General features: G+C 38.3%; 1 protein-coding gene across 1 annotated transcript in view; it reads left to right on the plus strand.

Annotated features, from left to right (window-relative positions):
* Positions 1-18804: 18804 nt before the first annotated feature.
* LOC104856683 (PC-esterase domain-containing protein 1B) overlaps positions 18805-19767 on the plus strand; it is a 1482-nt gene continuing 519 nt past the window's right edge. Inside the window, exon 1 of the mRNA XM_010616200.1 lies at positions 18805-19760. Coding sequence (XP_010614502.1) covers positions 18992-19760 — 769 coding nt within the window. The 5' untranslated portion in view covers positions 18805-18991. The remainder of the gene's footprint in view (positions 19761-19767) is intronic.

The following is a 19767-nucleotide window of genomic DNA, read 5'->3' on the forward strand; positions in this document are numbered from 1 at the left end:
CCATGAATAACTAGCAAACTATCTGACGTGAAAAGGAGGTTCAGCATTTTTTGACAGTGAGTTCCAGTCTATTGTTTTCATCTAATGATAGCCCTGTGGTCTGTTCTCATCTTTCAGTCCCTTGACTGGGAACAAGGAACCATTCTGGCAAAAAGCCTTTGCAGCTTTTTGGAAAAGATACAATTTTAACATGGCCATAAGTGCAACCAATGAAATATTAGGTCCTCGGTATTATTTTAAATACATTCTTCATTCTTCAATGATCCAAATATGTTCAAAAAGAGACAAGGGATTATATCTAGGATTAAGTGACAATTTTGTGATGGGTTTATTCTATCCACGTTGAAACTGCTTCAGAACAAACAGTCAAAGATTTTGTAAGAATAGAAGTGCCATTTTGTTACAGTTGATTCAAAAAAGAAAGATAACAATGTGGTCTAGTGGTTTCCCCATGCATTTCAGTGTCAGCAATTCTTAGTTATAATCTCATCCAACTGTCTTCCTGGCTGACTCGGATTACTTTAAAAATTACCTAACACTGTCTCATTTTTTCTACCTATAAAATGGAAGAAAAGCACCTTGTTGTACCTTTCTTAAACTTTTAACTTATGTTTATAAATATCCTGGAAACGCATGCTGTCATGATTCCAAATGTAAACACACATTTTAAAAACATGTACACCCACGTAAATACACACACTTTCTTAAACTCTCAAATTCCTTTTACTTCACTTACGATCTTAGGGGAAGAAGTTAAGATGGGAGCGGGGATGCTTGTGATTTTTCTTTTCCCAATTTAAGGATACTATAATCCTCTTTCCACAGCATGGAGAAATATTTGTTGTCTGCTCCTATACTGAGCAGAGTTTTAAACTCCAGAGGTTAATGGCAGCAGCTCAGGGAGATTCTGTGAGATTTTCAAAGCTCCATTTTCTTCTAATTAGCTCCCACTCTGCCTCAGGCAACAAGTTCAGGGAATCAATATGTTAGCACGAGTACAGACTGTGTAGAAATCAGGAGGTACAGTGGGTTGGGACTTATCAGACCCTAGACTAAGGTTCCAGAAAGTAAACATCAATGGTCCAGATCATTTAGAAAGATTTCAGTCAGAAGCAGCTCACCAGCTCTGAGAGACTGACCACGATTCCTAGACTGGAATTCCATAATATTTCACTACTCATTATATTCCTGTAAAATACAGAAACTCCAGGGCTGCAAATCTAGCCAGACACTGCTTAAAAGTTAACATCACGCTTGAGAGAAGCTGCATGTGTAAATTCAGCTGAGGTGTTTAAACACTCATGGAGGGTACTCAATCCCCCACGGGGCTGCTTCCCCTACTCTGATTATTTCTACTGTCAATATTAGGGATTCCCCCTCTGTACCTAGAAGATATCTGAGTTTGATGTTTGAGCTACATTTTTACTTTGTAGTACATTAATTTAACTCATGTCCTTAAGACATGTTTATTGTAAACATGAGCCATGCCCTGCAGACTGAAAAGAGCTTTGCCCAAGAAGGCAAAGTATTGTTTTCTGGAATCACAGTCTCTAGTGAATAGTTTCTGCTGCTTTACATGAAAGGATGATTGCTCTGGAGCAAACTATACCAGATCAAGGGCAGAATATTTGGACTGCTTTGTGAGCATTCATTATTTATGCAGAGAATGGTACTCCAAAATTCCTTTCCAAAGAAAATCTGATTAAGTGGCATGGAAAAAATGAAAAAGACAAAGCCTTAGTAATAAATCAGTCAGTAGCAAGGACTAAGTGACATTAAATACCATTACGCCTGGTTCTGTTTGAAGCTTCAAGCTATATGACCCTTAGTGTTTGTCTAAAAGAATCATATTTGAAAAGCTGAGAAACATAGGTAAACATTTTACTATCATATGCTAATCACACTTGCAAAATATATGCTTAACACATTTTTTGGCATAGTACTTCTAACTTTTAAACAATATGTTTAATTTTTAATCTGGAAAATTACAATGAATCTACAAATGAGTATCCACAAAATCTCCAAATACAAGGAAACAGTATTTGTACACATTGCATTTTTTCAAATTAAACATGGATCCATGACTTTAAATTTCAAAATATTTCACCTAAAACATGTCTGTAAGGTAAGAATAAACATACTGAACCAATTACTTACAAATATAATTAACATACAGTTTGACAAGAATTCTAGGCATCTTTGGACATCCTGTATAATCATAAATATCCAATGTTGTCCCTACCAAAAACAAAAAAGGGCTTAACAACAGGCAATCCACTGTTGTCACAAAACTGTGGAGGAAAGTTGTGTATATGAAAAGAGAAAGGCAAGTGGGATTATAGGAGAATGAGATAGTAAACCAAGAAAGCAAAAGGCTACTATGTGGAGCTTGAGAGAGAAATCTAAGGACAAGAATTCTGTTCATCCTATGGGAAATTGGGTATAAATTTTATTAGATGTCCCCATGGCCACAACAAAACACTTCTCAAGGCATGGCTAACTACCTCCCCTTGCTTTAAATCCTTGCTCTTAGAAAAATTTTTCTGATTGCAAATTTCTGCTTTCCAGGTACAGTACGTACCTCAAGTCTGTGAAAGGGAGTACTTTTGTTGTACTTTAGGCCTGATATATGCATATGATTTATATTCAGCTCATTCTGGTTTTGATTTTTCCTTCCTAATGTGCATGAGACTGAAAGGAAGCACAGTTTATATGTGGGTCTTACTGTAGAGCCTCATTAATTGTAATAAAGAGATAAAATATTAAACATGTTAAGTCATCCTGTATATATACTTTTCCTTCCCTTCTCTCCTACACATTAGGTTTTTCTTAAACACTAGGGAAAGTGTGTGTGGGCAGCATCCAGAGTCAATCTTTTAGTAAGAAAAGTTAGGCCAGGTCAAAGGCTTCTCTGACCATTTCTAGTCAACTGATGGCTATTTCTGAGCACTGAAATCCACATCAAGTGTGTCCCTGGGTTCTCTGTAACAGAAGAAACATCCTGACCCCAGCAGCTTCACTTACTGGATTGATAACAGTCAGTACTCTCCTTTTCTTTTTTTTTTATATGAACAATGAAGGGCCAATTGCCATGATTAGAAATCTACTGATCCTTTACCTTTGAACGTCTATTACTTTTCTGTTGTTTCTCAACCTTTGTTTATATTTCTCCAATACACGTCACAAATATTCACAGCAATGAGGTAAATAAACCTACCCAGAAGATAAGCGCTTGTTAAGGTCATGATATCCAATACTATATGGATCGTAAATCAAGCTGGCCTGTCCATGCTGGTGATACATTAATCCAGATCCATTGTGACTTATATCAAATATCACTCTACTTGTGAATTTGAGTAGCAGCATCACCCTGCATTCCTCTGTGTAATAATAACAAGACAGCATTTTCAGATCTGCAAATCCGAGGATCTGATTCCACAATCTCATGAATCCACATGTAGCAAACTCTCTTTTTTTTTAATGTCTGAAATTCTAGTTTTGCTTTTCCAAATTTTATCATTACAATGCCATATGTCTCTGCACACTTTTAGAATAAGATTTGGGCCAAAGCTTAAAAAGAATAACCACATCACTCATACCCCATGTTTTTCCAAAGCAATGAAAATGAACTTGATATTGAAGTGAACAGTGCAATTTGAGAGAGACTTTGCTTCAATAGATGGAAATCTAATAGTTTTTCATAATCACATTTCTATCTTATCTATTTCATTTTCTTTTAAATTAGTGGGTACAGCTGACAGCCCCAGAAAGAGAAGCGCTAATAGTAGTATCAAGGGCCAAGGCTTGAACAATCTTTCCTGCATCACCCCGTGTCTCAACTATGGATGAACCAAATGTCTAATTTTAGTTTTTGGCTCAATATCAAGCACCTGGAAATGGCATGTAGCCAGAGATGCACACAAAGCTAAACAGTGGGTGAGCAAGTACATCTGTCTCCTCTTGTTTTCCCTTCTCAGCTATTAGGTAAATAAGGTAGTTATTAGGTAAATAAGGTAGTTATTAAATGATGACTAATGCAAAGCCTACAATTTTAGTGTTCACATTTCATCTCACCAACATTCATCAGGCTGCGCAGCAAGTAACATTTTGATAATATTTGTATGAAAACCAGCTTGACTCCCTACTCAACACTCTCTTTGAGTAAAGATCTCAACCTGTTTTCTTCTTAGACCAGAATGTATAGATCAAGCATGTCAAGTATTTGATTTGTTGAAATGGAAAATTCCAAAGTGATAAATTTTCAACTGCTGGTTTCTGCATGAGCACATTCTTGCATACAAGGACATGTCATAGCACTCAGGACTCCTGACTCCATTTCTTCACCCACAGAAACCACATTTCCTCTTACTCCTTCTCACTTCACCAATCCACAAACCCTTTAACTGCCCCTGAAATATAGAGATATTTCCCGACATCTCCACAACATAACAGAAAGCTTTCACGGTCTCACATAACCCAACTTATAACCACATGCACGCCTCTTTTGACCAAGAAAAATCACTCATCTCTTTAGTGTGTCCAATTCAAGATTCTTTGCAATAGACCATGGTACATGGAACTTGAAGGCTAAATCCTGATGCTGTAGATTTCAAGGGAAGGAGGCACACACAACAACAATCTGAAACTGGATGTGGCTGTGCACCCCCATGAGTCCAGATACCTGGTGGCTGAGACAGGAGAACTGCAAGTTCCAGGCCAACGTGAGCAAGTTAGTAAGATCCTTTCTCAAAATAAAAAAAATGAAAAGGGCCGGAGATGTAGCACAGTGACATAGCACCTTCAGGTTCAATTCCAGGATGGGGACAGGTAATGAGAGCAATGACACATTTTATCTAATGCTTTATCTTTACAAGTATGTAATTTGTTTACTTGCTCTTAAAGAGTAAATTTTGCTTGTTCTCTGGAAGAAATATGGCTTTTTCTTTGTAGTCTGAGAAATGTATCTGAACATAAAACAATTTCGTAATGTAATTAGGAGTTTAGAAATTATATATTTTCCTAATGAATCCTACATAAATATATGAAGTAGCAATAAGTAGTTTTGATTATGAGGAAGAGCAACCTTGCAGTTCTAAGATGCTCCTTCATACTGTATTGCCTCTGATGTACCTTTTCATGTCTCCAGATACCAAGGTGACCACCTAGTCTGTTAGGGTTCTGGTCAGCATCCCACAAGTCCTCCTCCCTCACCCCGCCAGACTCCACTTCTCACTTCCCACTTGGGGCATTTCTGTTGACACTTCAACCTGGAGATTTAGATGCAACCAACTCTCCTGTCACACAAGAGTGCTGACTTCCCCCAGTGTGGGGGAGCCAGCACCCTACATTGATTTGCTAGGGCTAGAATAACAAAATCCCACACAGGGGGTGAGTTACCCCACAGAAATGTATTCTTTCACAGTTTGGGAGGTGAGAAGTTTGAGATTAAGGTGTTAAAAGGTTTGGTTTCTTCTGAGGCCTCCCACTTGGGCTTATAGATAGCCACCTTTTAAGCCTGTTCTCACATGATCTCCTCTGTGTGTTCAAATTTCTTCTCATACAGAAACCAGGAAGACTACATTAGGGTCCTTTATATAGGTTCCAGTTTAATTTAATCACCTCTTTAAAGGCCTTATATCCAGACATAGTCATATTTTGAGTTACTGGGGATTAGGCATCAACACATGAATTAAACAGAGGGGATACGCCCATAGCATCCCATGGCTGAACAATGAGAAGGAAACTAATAAATAAATTCTTCTTCTTTTCTTTCCCTAGACAGATGATCCTGACTCACGTTTTCTGAGAAGGCTCTCAGATAGTACTTGGTGGTCAAGTAAGAGTGGCCTACGGACAACTCAACTTGGTGTTGGCTGTTTCTCTGTTCCTTAAATCTTCCTGTTCTTAGGATCATAAAGACTTATGCAAATCTTACAATCAGGCTCTGCTCCAGGCTGACACATGTAAGTTACCTTACTTCATCTTTCTAACAGCCATGCAAAATACATATTATTGTTGCTTCACAAATAGTATGAGAAGATGAATGATTTGTACAGCATCACACACCTTGTAAGTTACTAAGCCAGAACTCTGATGTAGGTCTTCTGCTTCCCCACCTACATTATTTCCCAGGTATCAAAGTATCTCCTAGTAATTTTTAGGCATTATCAACAAAAACGTAAGCCATTTTCCCTACCAATTTTTAAAACTGTTTAAACAGACTAGAGGTGAGGCACCCCAAGTACTACATAATCCACATACTTATTATTTAAGTGCCAGCCTTCTTCTCCTTTCTCAAGCCTACAAGCCTGATATTCCTTTTTCAAAATCATTCTTATATCAGATATTACTTTTTCAAATAAAAATATATCAAATCAATGTCTTTACTGTTAATACCATGAACTATACCCTTCCAAGGAAACCACGTCTCAGTCAAATTAGGGACTCTTATATCTTAATTAAAACTTAACAGTTTAATCATTCATTAAACATGAGAATAATTTAGTGTCCTACTATGCAATCGTTATTGTTTCCTGAAAATCTGGCATGATGAGGTACAATAAACACAAACTGAAATATTACCTGTGGAAGGCTATTTATTATTTCTTCTAGTAAAAACATTCATAACTGAAATTTATTGGTTCATACTCCCTTCATTATAAATATTTTATGCTCTGCCTGAGGGATCCATGTCTTAGCATTTAAATGTCTCAATCTTGTGTCAGTAACAGGAAGAACAAGTTCACTGGGTGGAATTTTTGCTCTTTACTTCAGAATGTTACAATAATAATAGGCTATAAATATGTTATAATTATGCCTTTGATGATTGCTATAGTTTTGTAGCCTGAATGAATTAAATTTAAAACTAAAGCTGTGCTGGTAGACAAAAATGACAGTAGTTATTTTAACCTAAGATTTTGCTGAAAACTATATTCCTATTGTGAAATATTTAGTGTGGCCAAATAGATGACTGGGATATTCTTACAACTGAGTAGCTTTCCTAGAACTCTCAGCTAACTATGCAACCCAGAGTTGTTCTCAATGACATGAGGCTTACTAACAACTTGGTTCATGGATATTTTAAATCTCCAATTGGTGGGCCTTTTCAGAGATCCTTATTTTACTCCATGTCCTTCCAAATAAATTCTGGATCTACTTCTGAGACACAACCCTTACTTCACCTGGGAACATGAAGAAAAAAATTGAAAAAATCATGTGTCTTGGTGTATCCTAGCATCTTAATCTAAGCTACTGTAACAAAATACCTGAGACTGGGTAATTTATAAACAGAAATGTGTTTATCATTCTTGAGTCTGGGAAGTCCAGAGTCAGCAGTTTGATGTCTTGTGAAGACCTTTTCCTTAGATGTTACTGATGAGGCATCTTCATACATCAGAAAGGATGGGGAGAAAAAGGATGAACAATGTCCTCACTTGGCAGAAGAATAGATCAGAAGAAACTCTTTTTAGGAGGTCTTTAGTTCCATCCCTGGGGGCTCCACCTACACAACTTAGTCATCTTCTAAAAGCTTCATTTCCTCATAACAAAACACACATTCATACCAAAGCACAATTACATCCCAACACAGTAATTTGGGGAAACACATTTAGAACATAGTATCTGGTATTACATTATTATAAGAAAAAATATAAGAAAGGATTAGTTTTTAGTGTATATGAACATGTTGACCAAAAAATTTTCCTTAAGAAATATCATGTAATTCAAAGAAAAAATGATATTCCCATAGCTTAGATCCAGGCCTTCCTGGATTCTCTGAATTTTCCTGCACAATCCTTGAACTTGTATCCTCTCAATCATATCCCTGAGAACACTAATTACCCAGAATATAAATAGGTTCACCTGAAGAGAGTATTCCGTGATCAGGTTCTCAATCCTGACTTTCTTAAAATTATCTGTTAACAGAGCAAAGCTGATTTTGATTACCAATGATAGAAAGACAAGTGCATTGACAATCTTGGCATCACCAACAGTTGAAAGATAAGTAAAGATACATGGAAATGGAAATGTTCGAAATGTAAAGATTTGAGGGATCTGATTAAACATAGGTCTTTCAATGTGGTTGCTTTTTTAGTATTCATGATATATTATTAAAGTTTTTCCAACCCAGTATTAATATGGTTTCAAAATGAATCTTGAAAAAGAAAAAGAAACCTTGTTTGATACTCTCATGTTCTGAGAAAGAACACTGTCTTTGTTTTTTTGTTTGTTTGTTTTTGGTACCAGGGATCGAACTTGGGTCCTTGTGCTTGCAAGGCAGGCAGCGGAACCACTGAGCTAAACCCCGGCCCAAGAACATTTTCTTGGATAGAGGAAAATGGAGTGTATAAATAAATGGATTTTCTGGAAGTTCCTTAAATGCCTTAAATGGACAAGAAAGTTTATTTCAACTCTAACTTCCTAGGCAAGTTTTCCAAATAATAAAATCATAAATGAAGACAGCAACAGGATAAAGTAATGTTAAAAGAAAACATAATCCAATAAATTATAGTCATAAATTGTATTGATTCTCAAAATAAATTTAGGAATCCTGAGTTAAACCAAGTTAAGTAAATTCTTTCATAGCAGAACTTTTCAAAGTCCTTAATATGTGAATCTGCCTGTAGTCTTTAAGGAATGAGTATATATTTGCTGGCTTGAAAGTATCCCTAAAATGCATGTGTTGGAAATGTAAAGCTCAATGCTACAGTATGAAAGGAATCTACTGGTAGATGTTTAGATAATAAGAGTTTCACCTTCATGGATGGGTTAATGTTGATTAAAAAAGACTAAAAGAAGCAAATTCAATTCCTTATCTCTCTCTCCTTCTCACCATCTCCTATGGAATCATGCAACAAGAAGGCCATAGTCAGATGTGAGGTCCTCAGTCTCAGATATCTCAGCCACCAGAATAAGAAAAAAATCTGTACTATTTATAAATTATCCAGTGTCAGGTATTGTTATAGCAACAAAAAGGTACTAAGAGACTTATAGCGTTGTTACAATAAATGTCTGAAATAGTGGAAGTGGCTTTTGACTTTGGAAGTGGACAATGAGTAGAACCTGGAAGCATTTGGAGGAACAGGCTAAAACAGTCCTAGATTACTATGAATATAACATTAAAGGAAAATGTGATGTTTTCTTGTCAAAAGAAGACAAGCACTATAATTAAAGTCTAAATCTCAAGTATTATGAAAATGGGGATAATCAGAATGTTGGCAGAAGTATGGACAGTAAAGTCCATTCTGATGAGGTTTCAAATGGAAATAAGAAACGAGGTATTGCATTAGAAACTGGAGTAAAGGAAATTCTTGCTATATAGTTGCAAAGGAAATTGACAGAATTTTTCATGTCCTAAGACAGTGGTGGCAAACCTATAGCTCACATGCTGCAGTGGGTTGTCTGTATCAATGAAAGCTCTAGAAGGGTCACCATTACTATCCTAGGATTTGTGGAAGGAAGAAATGTATGAGTGAATGTTATGGATTGAACGTGGTTTATACCCTAAACTTTCACATGGTGTAAGCCTGGTCTTTAGTGAGGTCACAATGAGAGGTGTCGGAACCTTAAAAAGATAGATCCTAGAGGCGAGTGTTAAGTTTACTGGTTATGACTGGCCTTCTAAAGAGATTAGTACAGATCTTATGTGAGTGGCTTAGTTCCCACAAGAGCATGTTATTATAAAAAGACAAGGATTCTTTCCTTTCCCCTATTTCACATTATCTATTATGTCTTTTCATCCTTATTTACACTTTGTTTCTCACACCAGAGAAACTATTCAGTATTTACACATGTGTGTCCTATGTATTTCACTGAAGAGTATTGCCTCAATGTGCATCCATTTAGCTTTCTAATTTCTCATTCTTTAAGGCTGAATAGTACTCCATTTGATTTGATTTGATTGATTGATTATTTTATTTATTTTATTTTATTTTTTTGCTACCAGGGATCAAACTTGGATCCCTGTGCTTGTGAGGCAGGCAGCAGAACCACTGAGCTAAATCCCCAGCCCTTATTTTTTTAAATCCCACATTTTACTTATCCAGTCACCAATTGATGGGCAATTGGGCTCTTCTTAAGTTTTAGCTATTACAATCTGTGCTGCTATGAACATGGGTGCACATATATTGCTGTGGTGTGATTCTTTTAATTCTTTGGGGAAGATACACAGTAGGGGAATAGCTGAGTCAAAGGGGACCTCTAATCCTAGTTCTTTGACATATCTCTATACTGACTTCCACAATGGCTGCATCAGTCTACACTCCCACCAACAGTGGAGAAGGGTTCCTTTTGCCCACAGCCCCACCAAGATTTGTTATTGGTTGATTTCATGATAGCAGCCATTTCTGGGATGAAGTGGAATCTCAGCATTGTTTTCATTTGCATCTCTCAAATGACCAGTGATGTTGAACATTTTTTCATTTGTTTACTTGCTGTTTCTACTTCTTTGATAAATGTCTGTTTATTTCAGATGCCATTTTTGGGTTGGGTATTTAAATTTGGGAGGTCTAATTTTTTAAATTCTTTATATATACTAAACAGTATATCTTTGTCTGAGGAACAGCTGGTACAAACTTTTCCCCTCATTTTTCATTCTGTTGGTGGTTTCTCAAAGAAGCTTTTTATTTTATTTTATTTATTTATTTTTTGGCACCAGGGATGGAACTTGGGTCCTTGCACTTGCAAGGCAGGCCACCGAACTGCTGAGCTAAATCCCTGGCCCTCACAGAAGCTTTTTAATAAGAAGAGATCACACTTGCTGATTCTCTGTGCTAGTTCATGGGCAACTCAGGTTTTGTTCATAAAATCATTTTCTATGCTGATGTCTTCCAGCCTTCCTTCTAGCCTGTTTAGTGTTTCTATTTTAATATTTAGATCTTTATTCCATTTCGATTTTAGATTAGAACATGGTGACAGATGTAGGTCTAGTTTCAATTTTCTTGCCTATTCTCTATTCTGGATTAGGAATGTTTATACTATGCCTACTATCCTTTGGTAAGCATGTGTCATGTACATTTCACAAGCGCTAAGCTGGAGGGGAATTTGCCTTGGGATGGATTATGCCTTGAGTATCACACATACCCATTCTGGATAAGTCTTTGAACTTTTGAGTTGGTTAAGAGGAGGAGTTAAGACTTCTGGGCTTTGCAGGTAGAATGAAAGTATTCTGTACATGAGAACATAAATTTGGGGAGCCAAAAGTACAATGTTGCAACTGAATGTGTCCTTGCACACTATTTCCAGTGCTAAGTGGGACCTTGTAGGGGGTGTTTTGGTCATGAGGATTTAATACTGATTATAGAAAGGCTGGAGGCTGGAAGTTCAATTACTCACCCTCTCTCATCTTTTACTTTCTGCCATAGAATGATGCAAAAAGATGTACCCTGACAGATGCAGGTCCCTCAACCTTAGATTTCCCAGAATCCAGATTTTAAGAAATAAATCTCTTCCCTTTATAATGACCCAATCTCAGGTATCCTGCTGTGACAGCACAAAAATTCATGAAGACAATAATAAATATCATTTCCTAAATATTTACCATTAATTATTGTTTTCATTCTGCTGAAAATGAAATCTTCCAGGATTCCATGGAATAAGATGGGCAGAAATATTAACCAAGATTTCAGGATTTTTTTTTAAAAGGAAAAGGTATCTGGGCCAGGGATTTAGCTCAGTGATTCTGCCACATGCCTCGCAAGTGCAAGGACCCAAGTTCAATCCCTGGTACCAAAAAAAAAAAAAAAAAAAGTATCAATTTATTTTTTTGTGCCAGGAAACACTGACGAAAGATGACTTTATGAATTAACATAAATATAATTCTAACTGCAATTGCAAACAATGAAGCTACAGATGAAGACATGGACCAGATATTTTAAAAGAACCAATGTGGTTGCTGAGCTCAGATTCTGAAAGGATACGTATAAAACCCAAACATCACTGGCCCTGCTGAAGGCTGGTCTGAGCACAGTGATATATGCAACATGGTTGGCACCAGGAAAACACTGAAAGGTCTTTGGATCTTTATGGAAGTCTCTTGAACAGATGTGTAGCAAAATGAGGTGTGGCTTTACTTTACCCAGCATTAATCCTCATGGTAGTTGCTTCCTAACCCCTACCATACTTCTAGATTCTTCCACTTAAAACAGCTCATTGAAACACTTCTTCTTTTTAATTCTAACTTGAATCCCTATCATCACTTCTTTTTTTAGGCCTTTTCTGTTGAAAATCAATCTGGTCTTTCTGGGTTCTAAGGATCTCATTCAGAATGGCAAAATCCCAGCCATAAAGATACAGGAACAACACAGAATGTTTCCTTCTTAGCACTCAAAAGGAGAGGGAGCTGAAGTAGGTCTCTAAATTTGTATGCTAATATGTTTATTCTGTCAAAGGACAAAGATGAGATGCAAGAGCTGAGAAAAGAAAAACTCAGAGAGTAACACAGAACTGATAGTTTTAGGAAATCTGTGGCAACAAATACATATAGTTTTTTGGGTTTTGTTTTGTTTTGTTTTGTTTGAGACAGGATCTCCCTATGTAGTTGAGACTGACCCAGAATCATATAACTTTTTAAAGAAAGCATGTCTCTAAACTTTCAATCTGAACAAGAAGGTAAAAAGGTATTCTCTGATGTAAATAATATCTAGACAAATGACAAAGAGAAAGCAACTATCTCATTGGACTGAAAAAAGATAAAACACACAGGTTAGTGAAAAATATGGTGAATACATTTTTTAAAAAGTGTGGCATTAAAGACACATTGCCATAAATCCTTCTCAAAATACCCTCCCCTCACTCTGAACACACTCATCCAATCATTCTTGACACCTTTTGAAGCCATTCTGCAAATCATCTTAACATCTTCGTTAGGTGCGAACAAAAAATATAGTGATTGCTGCCAGCAAATACCATCCAACGGAAAGGCATCTTTTAATACATTACAGTGTGGCTGTGGCGGTCTGTCCTCATTCATCTTGTTTACAGATCTGGCACCATACAACATCTGGAACTTCCCCAACATCTAAACACCACAAAAGGCAAACGTTTGGAATCAAGTCTGGACATCAAGGAAATCATGATATCTTAACTAAAGACATGAAAGATAACTTTTCAGTACTGTTTCTGAAAGTGGAAAGAATTATGGGATGTCAGTTGGAGACTGGATGAAGAAGATGTGGTTTTTCTATAAAATGGAATACTATTCAGCCATAAAGAATGAGAAATTAGTCGTTCATAGGAAAATGGATGCATACCGAGGATATACTTTTAAGTGAAATTAATAAGTCACATATGTGTAAATACCAAATAGTTTCTCTGGTGTGAAAGACTATAATTGTACTTAAGATCCTAATGGTATAATTGACAATGTAAAATAGGAAGAAAAGGGCTGTAGATGTAAGGGAAGTTGGAAGGGTAGGGGAAAGGAAATAAGGGAAAAGAAAAAAATATGAGAAAATGAAAAAATGGAAATAAAGTGTTTGTAAACAGGGAAAGGGGGGAAGGGAGGGCAGGGAGAAGGGAAAAAATGAGAACCAAGATCTGGCGTGATCCCAATGATGAATGTAACTGTACTGTATATCTAAAATGTACCAATAAACTCAATGAGAAAAATAAAAGAATGATGGGATGTGTGTTCAAAGCGAGTGGGATTATTTTGACGGAGATTAATGGCAATGTGTCTTTTACTACAGCAAGTTTTAAAAATTTAAATATTTACTATATTGTTTCAATCACACCTCATATTGGTAAATTGGAATTGGAGCTCTAGCTGGGAGAAGGACACATAAACTTCTGATCCTGAATTTTCTCTAAATCTCTCTAAAGAAGCTGCAAATTGGACATTAAACCAAACATTGTAAGTAGTCTTTGAGGTGCTATCAAAAAAGCAAAGGGGAAAGGGAAAAAGGGAAAAATATATATAAAAAAATGGAAATAAAGTGTTTGTAAATGAGGAGGGGAGGAGGGGGTGAAGGGAGGGCAGGGACAAGGGGAAAAAATGAGAACCAAGACCTGTCATGTAAAGGTACAAGAACCCATTGATGAATGTAATGGTACTGTACACCTAAAATGTGCCAATAAATTCAATGAAAAAAAAGCAAAGGGAAAAAAAACTGCCAGGAAATACTATACTATTTTGAAAATAGAGACAAAAGGATCTCTGGGAAATTAATAAGCACTACACTGATTTCAATTGACATTTTAGAATTTTTAAATACCAAGGAATAAGTGTGGAGAACATAAAGAAACAATGATCACTAGAAGACAAAAACAGCTCATAAAACTAAATTTGACTCAACTCATTTTTTTCAGTATTTGTCAGCACCCTAGCAGGAAATACACAGCACACACAAGAAAAGAATGTGAGGAAAGGGTTACAAGTAACCTAGAGAGACAGTGAGGCAACTGTGGGGAACTGAAACCACCTGTAGCAAGACTAGCTATGTAACTTGCAAGGCTCTTCATTAAAAAACTTCAAAAGAGAAACTACAGAATATTAATTAAATCATGGAACTCTACAATCTCAGAGGTTGCAAGGCCCCAGTCCTTAGGTTTGAAGCTGCAGGGAAGCAGATACCTATAAAAATAGAGAGTTGTAGCTGTCTCTTCAGCTGAAGGAGAGCCTGTTTGACCAACATTTCAGCCATTGGTAAAGCTAAGGCTCTTATGCTAAACTACTGATTATCTGTGGATATGAAGAGAGGCATTTGGGAAACTACATACCAAAATCTCACTTTTTTCTTATCCTTATGCAATCTCCTGCCAGTTCAAGAGAGTGGAATCCATAAAATGCACAGAAGACAGCTTCGGGGATATAAAGCAGAATAGAAAATGGATTGGGAGAAACAGGGCAATTATCCTTCATATATTTGCAAGGTTATGCTGTTACAACCATGAAACCTGGTAAGCCTACTCCAAAAGACTTTAGAAAGGTATGTAATACTTTTGAGTGCTGCTGTGAATACGATGGAAAAATATAACATAGAAGCAAAGAACCCTATGTGGATCAATAATGGATTAATTATATCAAAATCTACTGAACACTGGATAAGTGCAAACCTGAAGGAAGTGTTATGTGTGCCCCAGTTTCTTATCCTTTCCTACCTAGCTAAGTATTTTTACTCTGGGCCTCCAGATATAGATGGGATACTTATCAAGCATGGTTTGCAAATTGCTGAAAAGGATATCAAGTAATCAAGAATAAAGAGAATCCAAAAAGAATAAAAGAACCAAAAAGATCTTGATTGGTGATAGCAATGGAATAAAAAAGATCTTGGCCAACTTTACATTTGCTCCCAAATTTAAAAGCCAGTGGCATAGGTTTAGGACAGGGAATATTTACCACGTATTAAAGTGACTCAGACAAATTTAGTGGAAGACAGCCGATTGTGAGTCATGAGTGTGGTGGATTTTCCAAAAAAAGCAGATTAGATTTTAAGTCGCATTACTTTAACAAAGAAGGTGATAATCCAAACATGGATTGCATTGATCAAACTACACCTGGAAAATTGGGCTTATTCTGAATGTCATATATGATTTGTAATGCATTCTGAGAAGAGTAATGAGAAATAGGGAAGAGATTCAGAAATTAGACTACATGTGTGTACCACCATACCTGGCTTCTATCCATATATATATTAAAGATTGCTAGGTGGAAGACTAATTATCATGGCCCTCTGATATCTCAAGGAATAAAACAGAGACCTTAAAGACAATCAATGAGATATTTGTAATGGTCCTATTTTCTGAGGACAAAATAGACTGCCATGGAAAGCAGACTTTCTTCTGACTAAACATGAATGAAGACAAAAAACACAGGCTGGATGACTCATTAGTAGACTGTTACTTAGGCAATTGAAGCTTTCTATGGCTTTTAGAATCATTTTTAAAGATCTCCTCCAGGGATGCATTTTCTTGGTTTATCTTTCATTCTACCAGCATTTATTGAGAACCAGCTATGTAACGAACACCATTTTAAGAATAAATACAAACAAGGCATTTTCTCATAAAGCTTAAATCTGATAGCATAAGTGGTAATAAACAACTGATAAAGGTTGTGAAGAAAAGTAAGGCAGAGTATGGAGCCTGACTGTGGAAAGAGGGAAAAGACATGGATGGATATGATGAGCAGGGAAGGCCTCTATAAGTCTTCAATCCTGGTCTTTTCCTAAGGCCCTTATTTTCCTTCCATAATTATGTTAACTAGCCTAAATATAGTTTTCAACTGTTTCTTTTATTGTTGTTTATTTTATTATTTCTAGCACTATATGTTTGTGATGCATAATATTTACATTGTTTTTGGAGATCTGGTACATGTACACAATTATATCTTGATAACTTGGTTACCTTTTCCACCGTACCCTTTTTTCTGCCCCTTTCTCCAGATCCCCTTCCTCATCTTCAAAAAAAGTCTACCTCTATATTTCCTGTTTCTTACTATCTTTATTTTGCTCTTTAAATTACTTATATTTGGGGTTCTCGTACGAGAGAAACTTAATTTGCTTTGTGTGTGTGTGTGTGTGTGTGTGTGTGTGTAGGTACCAATGTGTACAAGTGAAATGCAGGGGAATATTTAGAGGATCCTTTGAAAAGACTATTGGAATAAGAAGTAATATGCTCTTAACATAATGTGCCAACATGTGTTTGTTTTAACTTTCTAATCACATATTCATAAAGTCATACACTGTAATAAAGTGAAAACTGCCTTAGAAATCATTTACTTTTCCTGTTACCCAGGCCACCAACACTATTTTAGAGAAAACAGTTTTAGCAAGGTGAAATCAGTTGTGCAAGATCATATATTTTTTTTAACAATAAAAAATGAAATGATGACATTTAATTCAAGACAAAGACACAAACACAAGTTCTTATTTTTCTTCTTGCTTAGATTAAAATCACTGAAAAAATATTTTTTTAAATAAAAATTATGGTGCCGGAAAATAAAGAAATCCTGATGGAAGCTTAAGAAAATACAAGAAGAGCAAAAGCAGAAAAGATATGATCATTGGAGAAAGTGGAGTAGGGAACACAGAAGAGGCCTGACTACCCAAGAGATCCTCAGAGTCTCCATGCTCAGACTTAACAGCTACAAAACACAAGAGGAGGCCTTGACAAAGGAGGAGTGATTTAAAAAAAAAAAAAAGCAGTGATGAATTACAAAGCCACCCTGGAAACAGGAAGACTTCTTCCATTTACTCCCCTCATTCATGAATACAGAGCAAATGGTGATAAAAGCTGAGAATTTAAACCTAAAGATAAAACCTAGCAACCCTGCACATACCTGCCCAATTAAATGCTGTAAATCTCTGGTTCCTCACTTCTTCCAGACATGGACCAAACACTACAATTCTAGGTGCCCCAAGCAACTGCTAAAGGACCTACGTAAGACAACCCAATGACAGAAGAGTTAAACCAAGCTATAGAGGGCAAATTCTAAATGGGAGATTGTACCTATCAGGACATCAAACAGAAAAACAAAACAAAACAAAACAACCTCTTTTCCTGACTCCCTGGATTTGCTTGAGCAAGGATCTGAAAGATTCCAGAGGATGCAAATACAGGATATCTGTGAGTATGGAGGGGGGCGCCGCTCGTTATTCACACATTGCCACTGAGAATGTAAAATAACGCAACCACTCTGGAAAACAGTCTGGGCATTTCTTAAGCACTAACTGAACAAACATCAGAGGGCCCTGCAACCACAGTGCTGAGCTTATTGCAGAGAAATGAGAACCTGGGTTTTCACAAAAATCTCTACAGGGGGCTGGGGATATAACTGATAGAGTCCTCACCTAGCATACACAAGGCCCTGCGTTCAATTCCTACTACGGTGGGGGGGTGGGGAGAAAGAAGAATTCATAACAGCTAAAAATGTCAATCCCATCGTCCTTTCAGTGGGTGACTGGTTATACTGTGGTATATCTACACCTCTGAATAGCACTCAGTAATAAAAAAGGAACAGACTATTGACACATTTATACCACCAGGAAACACACTTCCTGATACAGAAAATGGGTGATCGGAGTTTACAAAGTTGACAGGCTGGATGAATCTTCAGAGCACAATGCTGAGGAAAAAAAGTCACTCACCCCCCCAAAAAATTACACACTATACAATTCTACTTACATCGAATTCTTGAATTGCAAAAACTGTGTAAAAGGGGAATAATTTTGTGGTTGCCAGGCATTGAGGGAATGGAACTGAAAGGAGTTGGTTAGACAAGAAAAAAGTAACTGACAGGTTCCTTGCGGAATGAAGTGGCCTCTTGGTTCCGTAGGCCAAGTAAAGTAGAGTGGTTTCCAGTGGTCATTTACTAGGGAAAGTGAGTAAAAAATACACGGGGGTCTCTCTGTATTTTCACCAACACGTGTAACTATATCACAATCTGGCAATAAACAATTTAAATATACATGAGACCCACATATTTGGCCAACCCCTTCTTGGAAACCTGGCAGTAGGTCAGTTCCCAGGCTGGGTTTTCCTCCTGGGAAATGGCAATCTCCCGTAATGCAGTCATTCCCCAAATGCCACAAGTACAGGAATTGACTAAGCAGGAGAGCAAGTCAACAACGGAGAAACGCTCAACTACAGACTGGAAACAAAGCAAACAGCAAAAGTAAGCAGCAAAGACAGGGATCCACACAGGGCTCTGATCCGTTCAGTGAGATGCTGATAAAACAGAAGGCTGTGAACAGGCTGTACGAAGGCCCCGTGAAGCAAGCCATGCACATCCCCCACCCAGAGGAAGGGGACCAGCGGCGGCCGGGCTTCCGCACCTCCACTCCACCAGGTGGAGCCCGGGCCACAGGAGCCTCAATGCCACAGGGGTTGCGTTTGTGCACTTCGCCTGAGGAGCACTTAGCCCACTTCCCTGCGCCTCACAGCACAAGAAGGAAGGGTCCCGAGCACCCTTCCCTCTCCGTGTGCTTCAGCCCTGGCCCCTCATCCTCTTGAGAAGGAAAAGGTAAGAACCAGCCCGCCCTCCTTACCCTCCGCCGCCATGACCCACCTGCGGACCTGCGAAGTTCGCCGGCTGCTGCACAACAAGTTTGTGGTGGTCATGGGCGACTCTATCCAGCGCACGGTGTACAAAGACCTGGTTCTCCTGCTGCAGAAGAACTGTCTGCTATCCCCTAGCCAGCTCAAGGCCAAAGGCGAGCTGAGCTTCGAGCACGACGTGCTGCTGGAGGGCGGGAGGTGCGGCTGCATGCACAACAACATCTACTACCGCGAGGTGCGCCAGTTCTGCACCGGCCACCACCTGGTGCGCTTCTACTTCCTCACGCGCGCCTACTCCGCCTACCTGGAGGAGGTGCTGTCCGAGCTGCGTCGGGGCGAATACGCCCCAGACCTGGTGGTTCTCAACTCGTGCCTCTGGGACATCTCGAGGCATGGCCGTCAATTCCCCACAAGGTACCGGGAGGACCTGGAGTGCCTGTTCCGACGCATGGACCGCGTGCTGCCCGAGTCCTGCCTGCTGGTGTGGAACACCACCCTGCCGGTGGCCAATACTGTGTCGGGCGGTTTCCTCCCGCCAGGGGCACTGGCCAGCCTGGATCACCTGAGCGAAGAGGTGATAGAGGCCAACTTCTACAGCTCCTTTGAGGCGGCCCAGCGAGGCTTCGACCTGCTGGACCTACACTTCTACTTCCGCCATGCGGACCAGCACCGGCTGGGCGACGGCGTGCACTGGAACGAGCGTGCGCACAGGCGACTTTCCCAGCTGCTCCTGGCGCACGTGGCAGACGCCTGGGGCGTGAACCTTCCGGGTCACGG

Source organism: Fukomys damarensis, unplaced genomic scaffold, assembly GCF_012274545.1.
Source record: "Fukomys damarensis isolate Sample0158 unplaced genomic scaffold, DMR_v1.0_HiC HiC_scaffold_16, whole genome shotgun sequence".
Classification (NCBI taxonomy): domain Eukaryota; kingdom Metazoa; phylum Chordata; class Mammalia; order Rodentia; family Bathyergidae; genus Fukomys; species Fukomys damarensis.